At 38.3% G+C, this 11,549-nt stretch overlaps 1 protein-coding gene across 6 annotated transcripts in view; it reads left to right on the top strand.

Annotated features, from left to right (window-relative positions):
• Positions 1-11,549, top strand: part of bicd1a (bicaudal D homolog 1a) — a 41,088-nt gene that overhangs the window by 26,883 nt on the left and 2,656 nt on the right. For 2 of the 6 annotated variants that reach the window (XM_024281219.2, XM_024281224.2), the window contains exons 4-9: positions 827-1,288; positions 3,085-3,474; positions 4,558-5,307; positions 6,298-6,449; positions 6,520-6,730; positions 9,774-9,850. In XM_024281219.2, the coding sequence (XP_024136987.1) occupies positions 827-1,288; positions 3,085-3,474; positions 4,558-5,307; positions 6,298-6,449; positions 6,520-6,730; positions 9,774-9,850 (2,042 nt within the window). Of the gene's footprint in view, positions 1-826; positions 1,289-3,084; positions 3,475-4,557; positions 5,308-6,297; positions 6,450-6,519; positions 6,731-9,773; positions 10,096-11,549 lie in introns of those variants that run through there. The other 4 variants (XM_024281222.2, XM_036212558.1, XM_036212557.1 and 1 more) reach the window with 4 other exon arrangements.

Here is an 11,549-nt window from a genome sequence, read left to right as displayed (position 1 = left end):
ACTGTGGCTTTTTTAGGCTAATTTAGAGTCTAGCTCTTTTTAGCAACAAGCTAATGTTTTTGACTAATGTAGTTTACTGAGGAATTTTAGGCTATTTTGGAGTTTAGCTAGTATTTTTAACAACAAGCTAGCTTTTTTGGCTAATTTGACTTTTACTTCGATTCTTTAGGCTAATTTTGAGTTTCTATTTTAGCAACATGCTAACGTTTTTCACTACTTTAATTTTTTCTGGGGCATTTAGGCTATTTTGGAGTTTAGCTACTATTTAAGTAATGCGCTAGCTTTTTGGGATAATCTGACATCTACTAAGGTTTTTTGAGCTAATTTCGAGTTTGTCTCATATTTAAGCAACACACTGAATATTTTTGCAAAATTTGCATTTACTAGGGATTTTTAAGGTATTTTAGTGTAAAATTTTCTGAAATTTAGGCTGAGGTCAGCGCTCTTTAGCGAAATTTCCAGTCTTTTTGCAAATTTAGCATTTATAGGTTTTGCATTTTCAGCAAATCCCTTCAGCAACAACTTTCAGCAAAAAGCATTCCCACTAGCATTATTGCAGGTAATGCAACTTTTCTAGTAACTAATTAACTTGATCATTTTTCTTTATTAATTACTTGGATGTTATGAGTTCTCCAGGATTTTTAATCATAGTTTTATCAAAAGTAATCTCACTGTAGGAAAGTGTTCTTGTTGCATTGATAAAATAAGTGAAAACATTTTTTAAAACATTTTTTTAAAGGTAAACGGGATGTTTTCCTCGTTGGTCATTAGAGCGATTTTCCACATCCGGTCCTGATTTTCCTCTCGATGTTTCTCCTCCTCTCAGGTGGAGTATGAAGGACTGAAACATGAAATCAAGGTCCTGGAGGAGGAGACGGTCCTCCTCAACAGCCAGCTGGAGGACGCTCTGCGCCTGAAGGAGATCTCGGAGAGCCAACTGGAGGAAGCGCTGGACGCCCTGAAGAGTGAGCGCGAGCAGAAGAACAACCTGAGGAAGGAGCTGGCCCACCACATCAGCCTGACCGACAGCGTGTACGGCGCCGGGGCCCACCTGGCCCTCACCGTCACCGGCGTCGAGGGCCTCAAGTTCCCAGAGGACGCCAACGCCGCCAACCCCGCAGCTAACGGCAACATGGAGGACAGCAACCGCTGCAACGGTCACCTCCACAGCAACGCCAAAATCAACGGGGACTACCGAGCCGGCCGCAAAGGGGAGGGGCTTGTGCCGGACCTGTTCAGCGAGCTCAACCTGTCGGAGCTGCAGAAGCTCAAACAGCAGCTGCTGCAGGTCAGAAATTCTTCTTTATCGGAGGAGGATCCTCTGCAGGCTGAAGCGATGTCCCACAATGCCACAGTGTTTAAAGCAGCTGCGACAGAGAGAAGCGGCCTGCTGACGGCGGGAAAGAGCAGCGGTATCGATCCACTCTCCCTCATCATATTTCAGCTCCTAAAGGCTGATGGCGTCTGAACGCAGCCCAGAATCTCCGTCTGTGGCTGTGAGAGCCTCAAAATCAACATTTAAAGAAAGAAAAAAAAACTCTTTTGTCTTTAATCAACAGTTTTCTAACAGGATTTAGTTTTCTTCCACTAGAAGAACAGCATCAGTGCAGCTTTCAGACTGATATCAAATAAAGTAATTACTGCACATTTGCTGTGCATTCCCTGCAGCTAAGCTCCTGTGGGAAATTAAAAAGTGACGTTAGTGCTCACCATGTTAGCAGCTCGCCTCTTTTCCTGGTAACACGGTTACTCCAAACCTGTCGGCCCTTTTTAAGTCTGCAACTAGAGATTAGAGTTACTCCTATTTGTCTAATGAGATCGTTTACGGTCGGACCAAAAGGTTTTAGTATTTTTGGTTAATACGATAAAAAAACTCTTGAATATGTTATATAGTTGGCATAAAGTGATTCTCTCTAAGTGGTAGATCATTGGTAATAAATGTTACATTTATTAAAAATCATTTGTCTTAAAAAAAAAGATTGATAGGAACAAAAAATTCTGACTTTATTTTTGTTTTATTGTTTTGTTATAAAATTACAATCCTGATGCTTCTCTTTTTGTCATTTTTATTGTTTTAAAGACAGTTTGTTCAATTAAATGTTGACTTTATGCCAAAAATGTTTATTTTTATCTCAGAAATTTACGAGATCAAAGGTCGTAAATATTTGTGATTTTTTACTTGTGAATTTAAGATTTTAAGATTTTAATCTCACACATTTGCAAGATTAAAGGTCATAAATTACAAGATCAAAAATCCTAAATTTATGTGATTAAAAATTGTAAATTTAAGAGATTAAGTCAAAAATTGAAAAGATTTTTTCTTGCAAATTTACGATTTTTAATCTCATAAATGTAAGAGATTAAAAAAACGTACATTTACAAGAAAAAAAAGATAAATGCATGTGATGCTTTTTTTGTAAATTCATGATTTTTTAATCTCATAAATTTGCAATATTAAAAGTAATAAATTTACAAGATTTTTTTGTAAATGTATAATTTTTAATCTTGTAATTTCATGAGATTAAAAGCTGTGAATTTACGAGATTCAAAATCCTAAATTTATTAGATTCAAAGTCGTAAATTTATGAGATTAAGTCAAAAATTGACAAGATTTTTTCTGGCAAATTTTGGATTCTTAATCTCGTAAAATTTCGGAAATTAAAAGTAATAAATTTAAAAGACTAAAACTCCTATATTTATTAAATTAAAAGTCGTATTTAGATTAAGTCATAAATTTATGATATTTTTTCTTGTAAATTTATTATGTTTAATCTCGTAAATTTTTTAGATCAAAAATCCTAAATTTATGAGATTAAAAGTCGTAAATTTATAAAAAAAAAGTCAGAATATGACCTTTTTTTGGTGGCCCCAATACTCTGTCATAAATTCTAATCTGAATATTCTGATTTTTTTAAGTAAATCTCAATATTTGGACTTTTTTTATTGATTTATTTATTGCGTGTTTTTAAATCGAATGTTCCTTATATTTTAATTTGAGGAATCAAGAAAACTAAAATCAAAACTATAGTTTTCATCCATGTTCTGTGAGTCAGCTCTGTTTGATGCTGCGGTTCCGTCTGGCAGGTGGAACGTGAAAAAGCCGCCCTCCTCATGAACCTGCAGGAGTCGCAGACGCAGCTGCAGCACACGCAGGGAGCCCTGAGCGAGCAGAGCGAGCGCGTCCATCGCCTCACGGAGCGCGTCAACGCCATGAAGCGTCTGAACGGAGACAAAGAGCTGGGCGACCCGCAGGAGAGGGAGAAACCCGACGGAGGCTCGCCGCTGTCGGCCAACAGCCACCCGGACCAGGACAGCCACGGCTTTGAGGTCCTGGAGTGTAAGTACAAAGTGGCGGTTACCGAGGTTATTGACCTGAAGGCGGAGCTTAAGGCCCTAAAGGAAAAGTACAACCAAGCAGTGGAAGGACAAGGAGACAGCAACAGCGATGACCGACTCCAGGCGCTGACTGAACAGGTTTGTCTGAGTTATTATTACTATTTTCTCGTTGGGTGGCGTCGACTTAAGGCTGCCACGATTAGTTGACTAATCAACGACTAATCGCCTATTAAAATAGTCGACGACTAATTTAATAGTCGATTAGTCGTTACTTTATATTATTTGGAGTCAAAGTGTAGTAAAGTTGAAAGTTATAATGGAATTATGCTAGCTTTTTGGACTAATTTGGCATTTATTAAGGTTTTTAAGGATGTTTTAGAGTTCAGCTAATATTTCAGCTACATGCTAGCTAGTTTGGCTAATTTAGGCTTTTGATCATTTTTAGGCTGTTTTTGATCATTTAGGATTTTTCTAGATTTTTTTTAGGCTATTTTTGAGTTGAACTAATATTTCAGCTGCATGCTGTTTTGGCTAATTTGGGCTTATTTATTATTTTTTATTTTTTAGGCTGTTTTGTTTTTTAGGTATTTCAGCTACATGCTAGCTGTTATGGCTAATTTTAGGCTTTTTTAGTTTTTTAGGCTATTTTGTAATTTAGCTAATATTTTTTAGCTACATCCTAGCGATTTTGGCTAATTTAGGATCTTTCCAGGTTTTTTTGGGCTAATTTGGAGTTTAGCCAATATTTCAACTGCATGCTAGCTGTTTGGCTAACTTAGGCTTTTTCCAGTTTTTTAGGCTAATTTGGACTTTAGCTAATATTTCAGCTACATGCTAGTATTTTGGCTATGTTGGCTTTTTTGTTGTTGTTGTTTTGGGTTATTTTGGAGTTTAGCTAATATTCAAGCTGCATGCTAGTATTTTGGCTAACAGCCTTTTTTATTTTTTAGGCTAATTTCTCATTTAACCAATATTTTAGCTATCAGCTTCAGCATTTGTAGCTATCAATTTCAGCATCTTCAGCGGCCAAATTCAGCTTACAGCATTCACACTAGCATTATCAAATCTAATACCAGTGTGAATATATCTAGTTTTTAGTCAGTTTAAAGCTAATGATGGTTAAGATTTGTGTTTTACATCCACTTTGTGTATAACCCGATTAGTCGACCACTAAAATAATCTCTTGTGGAAACACTACGTTGACTGAATGATTTATTTTAGATATCACAGTTGGAACGGAACTTCCGCGAGAGCCAGGAGAGGGTGGCGAGCCTGGAGGCGGAGCTCCGATCCACAGCAGCCACTGCCACGGAGAGTCAGGGTATGCTGAACGCAGCTCAGGACGAGCTGGTGACGTTCAGCGAGGAGCTGGCTCAGCTGTACCACCACGTCTGTCTCTGCAACAACGAGACCCCAAACCGCGTCATGCTGGACTACTACCGCCAGAGCCGCATCACGCGCGGCGGCAGCCTCAAAGGGCCCGACGACCCCCGCGCCCTGCTGTCCCCCCGCCTGGCGCGGCGGCTCGCTGCCGTCTCTGCCGCCTGCTCCTCCGATTCCCCGCGGAGCCCCATGGACTCCCCATCCAAAGACGTCCATGAGACCACCAACTCTGTAGACTCCTCCTCCTGCCAAGGCAGCCCCAACCGGAGCGCCACCGCCTCTCCCGTCATCACCATCTTCCCCTGTCCGTCCCCCGTGTCCTCGGAGGCGGGGGGAGACCTGCGCAAGGAGCCCATGAACATTTACAACCTGAACGTCATCATTCGAGACCAGATCAAGCACCTCCAGAGGGCGGTGGACCGCTCGCTGCAGCTGTCCCGGCAGCGAGCTGCAGCCAGAGAGCTGGCCCCCACGCTGGACAAGGACAAGGAGTCCTGCATGGAGGAGATCCTCAAGCTCAAGTCTCTGCTCAGCACCAAGAGAGAGCAGATCGCCACCCTCAGGCTGGTGCTCAAAGCCAACAAGCAGGTGAAGCTTCTTTACCTTCAGCCGAAAACATCTCTGGAGACGTATGGAGGGACTTTTGGGCCACTATATCGGGAGCAGGAGTCACAGTTTTGAGATCAAAGTTTTCTAAATTTCAAACAAAATGTAAAGTGTCAAGTAAAAAAAACATAATAGTTTGCAAATAAAAATATTTAATTTTTGCTTTCAAAAATATTTTTGCGTTTGCAGCACAAATGTTTTTAGATATGTAGGGACTCATCTCGCTTTGGACAAAGGTAAACATGAGTTCTTGGAAACAATTAACATTAAAAGCTAAAAATAACATTTCTTCTGCTCATAAATTAAGTTTACTTCAGTAAACCGTCATTATTTCCTTCACTACTGATGTTAAACTGATCCTAAAACACAAAAGATAATATGTGCTTTAAATCTTTTTTTGTTTGTTTTTTTAGCATTGATTACATTTTATTTAGTCAAATTTGTGAATTTATGGCTAAGAATCTCCTCAAACCGTAGAATAAATTGTAAAGTTTATATTCTGACATTACAGTAAACAGACCTGTGTGATCTATGAATCCTCAAGGGCAAATATTAGTAAAAAGTTTGATTTTCTTTAAGATCTGTTTGTTAAAAAAAGATTTAAGCACATATTATCTTCTGCTGGTTCTTCTACGGTAATGAAAGGCAGAGACGCCTGATGAGATAGAATTTAGACCAATCAGCAGGCTTTTTGGGAGAGAAAATTCAAAATCAAAGATAGGGCGAAAGCGAGATGAGACACTACGCATCTAAAAATAGTTTGTGTTGCAAATGCAAAAATATTTTTTTAAAGAAAAAAGTTTTTGATAGCAAATATTTTCATTTGCAAATTATAAAGTTTTATCCTCAACACTTCACATTTTGTTTACAGTTTAGTAAATTTTGATCTCTAATCTGTAACTTTTGCTTGGAATATGTTGGCACTAAAATCCCTCCATAGGAACGTCCTAAAACTGCTCCAATGTTTCACAGACGGCAGAAAACGCTTTGGCCAACCTGAAGAGCAAGTACGAGAACGAGAAGGCCATGGTGACGGAGACCATGATGAAGCTGAGGAACGAGCTGAAGGCGCTCAAAGAGGACGCCGCCACCTTCTCCTCGCTCCGCGCCATGTTTGCCACGAGGTGGGACACAGTCGGGTTGAGACGCGCGATAACGTGAGACCTGAGCTGAACCAATGTTCGCCGTCTGCAGGTGCGACGAGTACGTGACGCAGCTGGACGAGATGCAGCGGCAGCTGGCGGCGGCGGAGGACGAGAAGAAGACGCTGAATTCCCTCCTGCGCATGGCCATCCAGCAGAAGCTGGCTCTGACGCAGCGCCTGGAGGATCTGGAGTTCGACCACGAGCAGACGCACCGCGGACGGGGCGCCAAAGTGCCCAAGATTAAGAGCAGCCCACCCAAAGTAAGTCTGAATCCTCAGGTGTGGAGGAGCTGAACCTTCAGCTGTAATGCAGCACTTGTCCTCCTCCATCTTCCTCATCTTTGCCCCGCCCACCAACAAAGCGTCCTGAAAGGACATTTTTTAATCTCGTGATGGATGTTTTCTAAATGCTCACTAAAAGCATTTTAATGGTGTAAATCGATCAGGAGATGACCTCATGGAGAAGAAATCAAAGCAGATAACAAAGCACCGATGGCTCCAGCGTCTACCTCTGCTTTGTAACAGCTCCTCCTGGTGGAGGTTTGGAGGAACTGCAACCTTGAATTTTAAAGGTTAATAAAATCAGATTTGACTTTACGTTTTAATGTCAGTATATTCAACATAATAAACCTCAAAGTCTTCTCCAATCATCTTATGATCTCTTCTCAAATTGTTCTAGTGGTCTTTAATTATTTCTGCACTATAGGGCGCCGTATTAGAGGGCGCAAAAATAAAAAAAAAAGTAACAGAAGCGCACAACCGTGCATGTAGTGAGAGCGGACTTTCTGGAGATCAGACGCGCTTCATTGTAGTTTCACTGTCAATTTCACCAGATGATGTAGTAACACGATCATCTCCTGAACGAATAAAGGAACGCCATTAATATCTTTTATTTTGCTTATTTCAAATATGCATATATTGTGGTTCATGGTTCATCCCAGCTCATGTAACATTTCCAAAAATGGAAAAATAAGGAAGAATAAAGGAGCAGTAGGAGTTACTATTAAACAAATCCTTTACTTTAATAAAAAAAACCTAATATTTTTGCTAATGTTACTTTTTAAGCTATTAACATGTGATTTCCATTTCAGTTTATTATCCAATATGTAACAGCAATATATTTTGTTTATATTTTCATTATTTTGGCAGTTGCTAAAAATCATAAATTTACATTTTTCTCCCAGTTAAATTTATACTTTGTTATCATAAAACCATTTTTTCTCTTATCCAATTCCAATCATTTCTATTAATTCATGTGGACTGGTAAATCAAAGTATCATCTGCAAACAACAGCATTTTATTTAAAAAAAATGCAAAAGACATTAATAAAAAATAAATAAATAAAAATGAGGCGCCTAGAACAGATCCCTGAGGGACCCCATTTTTATTTTTTTGGAAATTCCAAATTTTTTTGTTGTGAATTTGTACCTGATTCTGCTGATTTGTTAAACAGATTCAATTCTATTCAATTTTATTTATATAACCCAATTTTTTCTGTTAGTCAAATGCTTTCAGGCGTAACGGCGCAGGCCGGGTAAAGCTGGCGCTCTGAAATAGTGACCGATCTTTATGTGTTTCTGCAGTAACTTGAGATAGTATAAACTTTACCGCCATCCACACGTTTCTTAAGAACTCGACTTGCCAGAATCTCTGTCTGTGACCCTCCTGTGTTCACAAAAAGCGCTCCGGATTAGTAGGCGCACGGACTCTTTTTGAAAAAACTTGAGACTTTTATGCACGGAAAATACAGTATTCTTTTGAATCCCAAATCCTGGATACAATCCGGGTCACGCCAACCATTCAGGGACGCAACTTCGGGCATGCAACGTTTTAGTGACAACATGGTGGATCAATCCATCCACCCATCGTTCTCCTGAACCTCCGTCCGTTTTCTCAACCTGCTGTTTCCCTCTGGGACTGTCGGGGTTCCCGAGTGTCTCCTGCTGGGTGAAGGCGGGTTCCCCCTAACTCAGGGGGCCAAACTACGGCCCGTTAAAGGATTTAATCCGTCCCGCCAAAGTGAAATGAAATCAATAATCCTTATTAATATTTTCTTTTCCGTGAAATCTCTCCATGGATGATGCTCTACAAGAACTTTGACTTTTGTTTGGGTGCAGAAAAGCGATTCTGCATCCCTGCGGTGTTGGAGGATTTGTTGTTTTTCTGACGTTTGTGTGATTTTCGAGTCATTTTTCCCATCATTCCAACACCCCATGAACGCAGCATTTCTCCAAGTTTGTGTCTTTTCCCTGAAAGACATAAACTGGTGAAAATGTCTCATTTTAGAACGGGAGAAGCTCTCATTGATATAATCTCATTCATTTGCTCCTTTGGTGAAATTGGGGCTAAAATTAGATTAAAAGTCGAGTTTTTAAATAAAAAAATCCAAGCAAAATCACACACCCATCTATACATTCAGCCAACGCACGACTCCAATGTAACAGTTGCAAAAGTTTAAAAATCATCTGTGTCTTCCATAACTTGTCAATAAGATCCACGTAGCGATCAGGCTAAAAACATTAGCTGGAAGCTCCTTCAAGTTTAACACATTTTTGGACAGGCGGCGAGAAGCGAATTCGGTTGCAAATTTGACGTCCAAATCGTAATATCAGAGCTATCCAGTCGTACAGTTTAGACCCAGATTCCATCTCAGGCGACGAAAACAAAGACGTTCATGGATCTATTGGTCTGAAAGTGGATGCAGTAGAAAAGGGCGGAGCTGCATATTTTCTACGTCACAAATACAATTTTTTTAAACAACATTTTGTTTATCTGCTCCTGATTTACAACAATTTGTATGAAGAAATATTTAAATAATGCTATTTTCTGTATCATTTCTCAATTAATGTTCTCCATCATCAAAAAAATGCCTCAGGAACACATTAAAAACCCCAAAGACAGAGTTTTCGTCACTCTAAGACTTACTCCAAATTGTGTAGTGTTACCAATTCTCGCCACTAGATGGCAGTGTTTCTTCACTTCCCAATTATTATTATTAAGAAGTAAATAAAACTGTAAAAAAAGTAGAAACCTTTATTTTGAAGTGAAGTATTATATTTTTTAAGAACAAAAACTATTTTTAAAAACATTTCTGTTTCCATATATGTGTATCAATGTAAATGTTTGCGGTAAAACCAAAAAAAATTAGTTTAATCAGAATCTCACATTAAGAGTTTTGTTCATGTAAATAATGATCCATTCTGAATCATTCTGACGGCCTTCGCTCACTCGTCTCGTCCGCCTGTTGTTGTGGTGTCATCTAACCTGGAGTGTCATCATTGTGTCCATCTGTCTAATTTATCAGTTTCTTGTAGATTGTCAGCAGCCTGCTGCCTCAGTACCGTCACTCTCCTCACAAGTGAGGCGAGGGAGAGTCCGCAGGTAACCGAGGAGCTCCAGAGTCAGTCCCCAAGTAGAGACTCACTTCTGCATGTTCACTGATCACATCTGAAGCACCAAAACCGACCGAATGAACATCTGCTTTCACATGTGGAGCTCTGCATGGCAGCTCTGCTTCTAACAGCAGCTTTTCTGATTCTGTTTAAGAGTCCTGCATCATCTCATGACAGTAGAACTCAGGAAGAATTCATTTAGTGTTTTACAGGATTAACATTTGGAAAAAAAAATATTCTAGACAGACACAAGAAGCAGAAAATAACCATCTGGCTTCTTCGATGATCCATTTGGGATACATTTTGTCTTTTTTTAAAAAACAACTCATTTTTGTGTGCTTTACCTAGTTTAATTAATAAAAATAGCATTTTGATGTGAAGTTGAAAATTGGGTCGAATGAAAGAGAAGATAATGTTTAATCTGCTGTGATGAGATCAAAATAAGAGACAAAAAAGCATCTTTTATTTTGCTTATTTCAAATATTCATATATTGTTGTTCTTTGTTCATGACAGCTCAAGTAGCAATTCCAAAAATAAAGAAAAATAAAGGAGCAATAGGAGTTACTATTAAAAGTCTTTTACTTTATTTTCCATTTCAGTTTATTATTCAATATTTAAATTTCACTACATTTTTAGACATTAATTAAGTCAATTTTGAGTGTAATATTTTCATTATTTTGTCAGTCGCTGAAAATCATAAATGTATTTGTTCCCAGTTTATTGATAATTTTTATCATAAAACATTTTTTTCTTTTATCAAATTCCAATAATTTGTTTTAATTCAGCCAGACTAGTAAAAAGAAGTATCATCTGCAAACAGCAACATTTTATTTAAAAAAAAAAAAACATTGCAGATGACATTAATAAACAAAATAAGAAGTAAGGACCCTAGTACAGATCCTTGAGGGACTCCATTATTTAGTTTTAGAAATTCAGATTTTTCTTCTTGTTATTTTGTACAAGATGCTGGAGATTTGTTACACAGCTTTCAATTAATTTTTATTTATATCCCAATTTCCCAAAAGAATTGTGTCATTTGGCATCAAACTGGTAAATGAACAAAAGCAGAAAGTCGGTCATAAAATCTAAACTTTAGCTGTTTGCTAAGCTACACAGACAAACTGAGTCAATGATAGTAATCCTGTAAAATGTAGTTTATTCAAATTATTTGGACATTTATTTCAGTGATGAAATGTTCCAAAGTTAATTGTTATTTTCTAAGACTATACGGATAAATGAGATATAGAACCAATAAATTGATCAGTTCTTCTATCTTGTTGGTAGTCTTCTGAACGTTTCTGTTCTCCTGCTGCTTCAGACTCCTGATGTTTGAAAAACCTTTTCCCGTCTTTGTTGTGGTTTAGAGGAACAGTTAGATGTGACTAAAACGCTGGGCGAAGGCGAAAATTTGAAAGCAGTTTTAAGTAAAAAAATACAGCCAATGAGCACAAAGCCCCGCCCCCATGTATAATTAGGATCATCTCGACAGCGAAAACTTGAAAACTCTGAATTGTAACTGAAAACAGAAAACTGAGAGAAAGAAACGATTGAGGAATGTTAAAAATACAAATAAACTTTTTTTTTAATTGGTAAGTTTTAGTTTTTTTTCTTTTTCCAAGTCTCAAATTTACTTTTTTCAAAATTTTCAATATTGTTTTCAAGTTTTCAGTATTTTTTGGAAGTTTTC

The sequence above is a fragment of the Oryzias melastigma genome, linkage group LG6 (assembly GCF_002922805.2).
Source record: "Oryzias melastigma strain HK-1 linkage group LG6, ASM292280v2, whole genome shotgun sequence".
Lineage (NCBI taxonomy): Eukaryota > Metazoa > Chordata > Actinopteri > Beloniformes > Adrianichthyidae > Oryzias > Oryzias melastigma.
The sequence above is the reverse complement of the archived record's forward strand: the minus strand, read 5'-3'. Positions and strand labels throughout refer to the sequence as shown.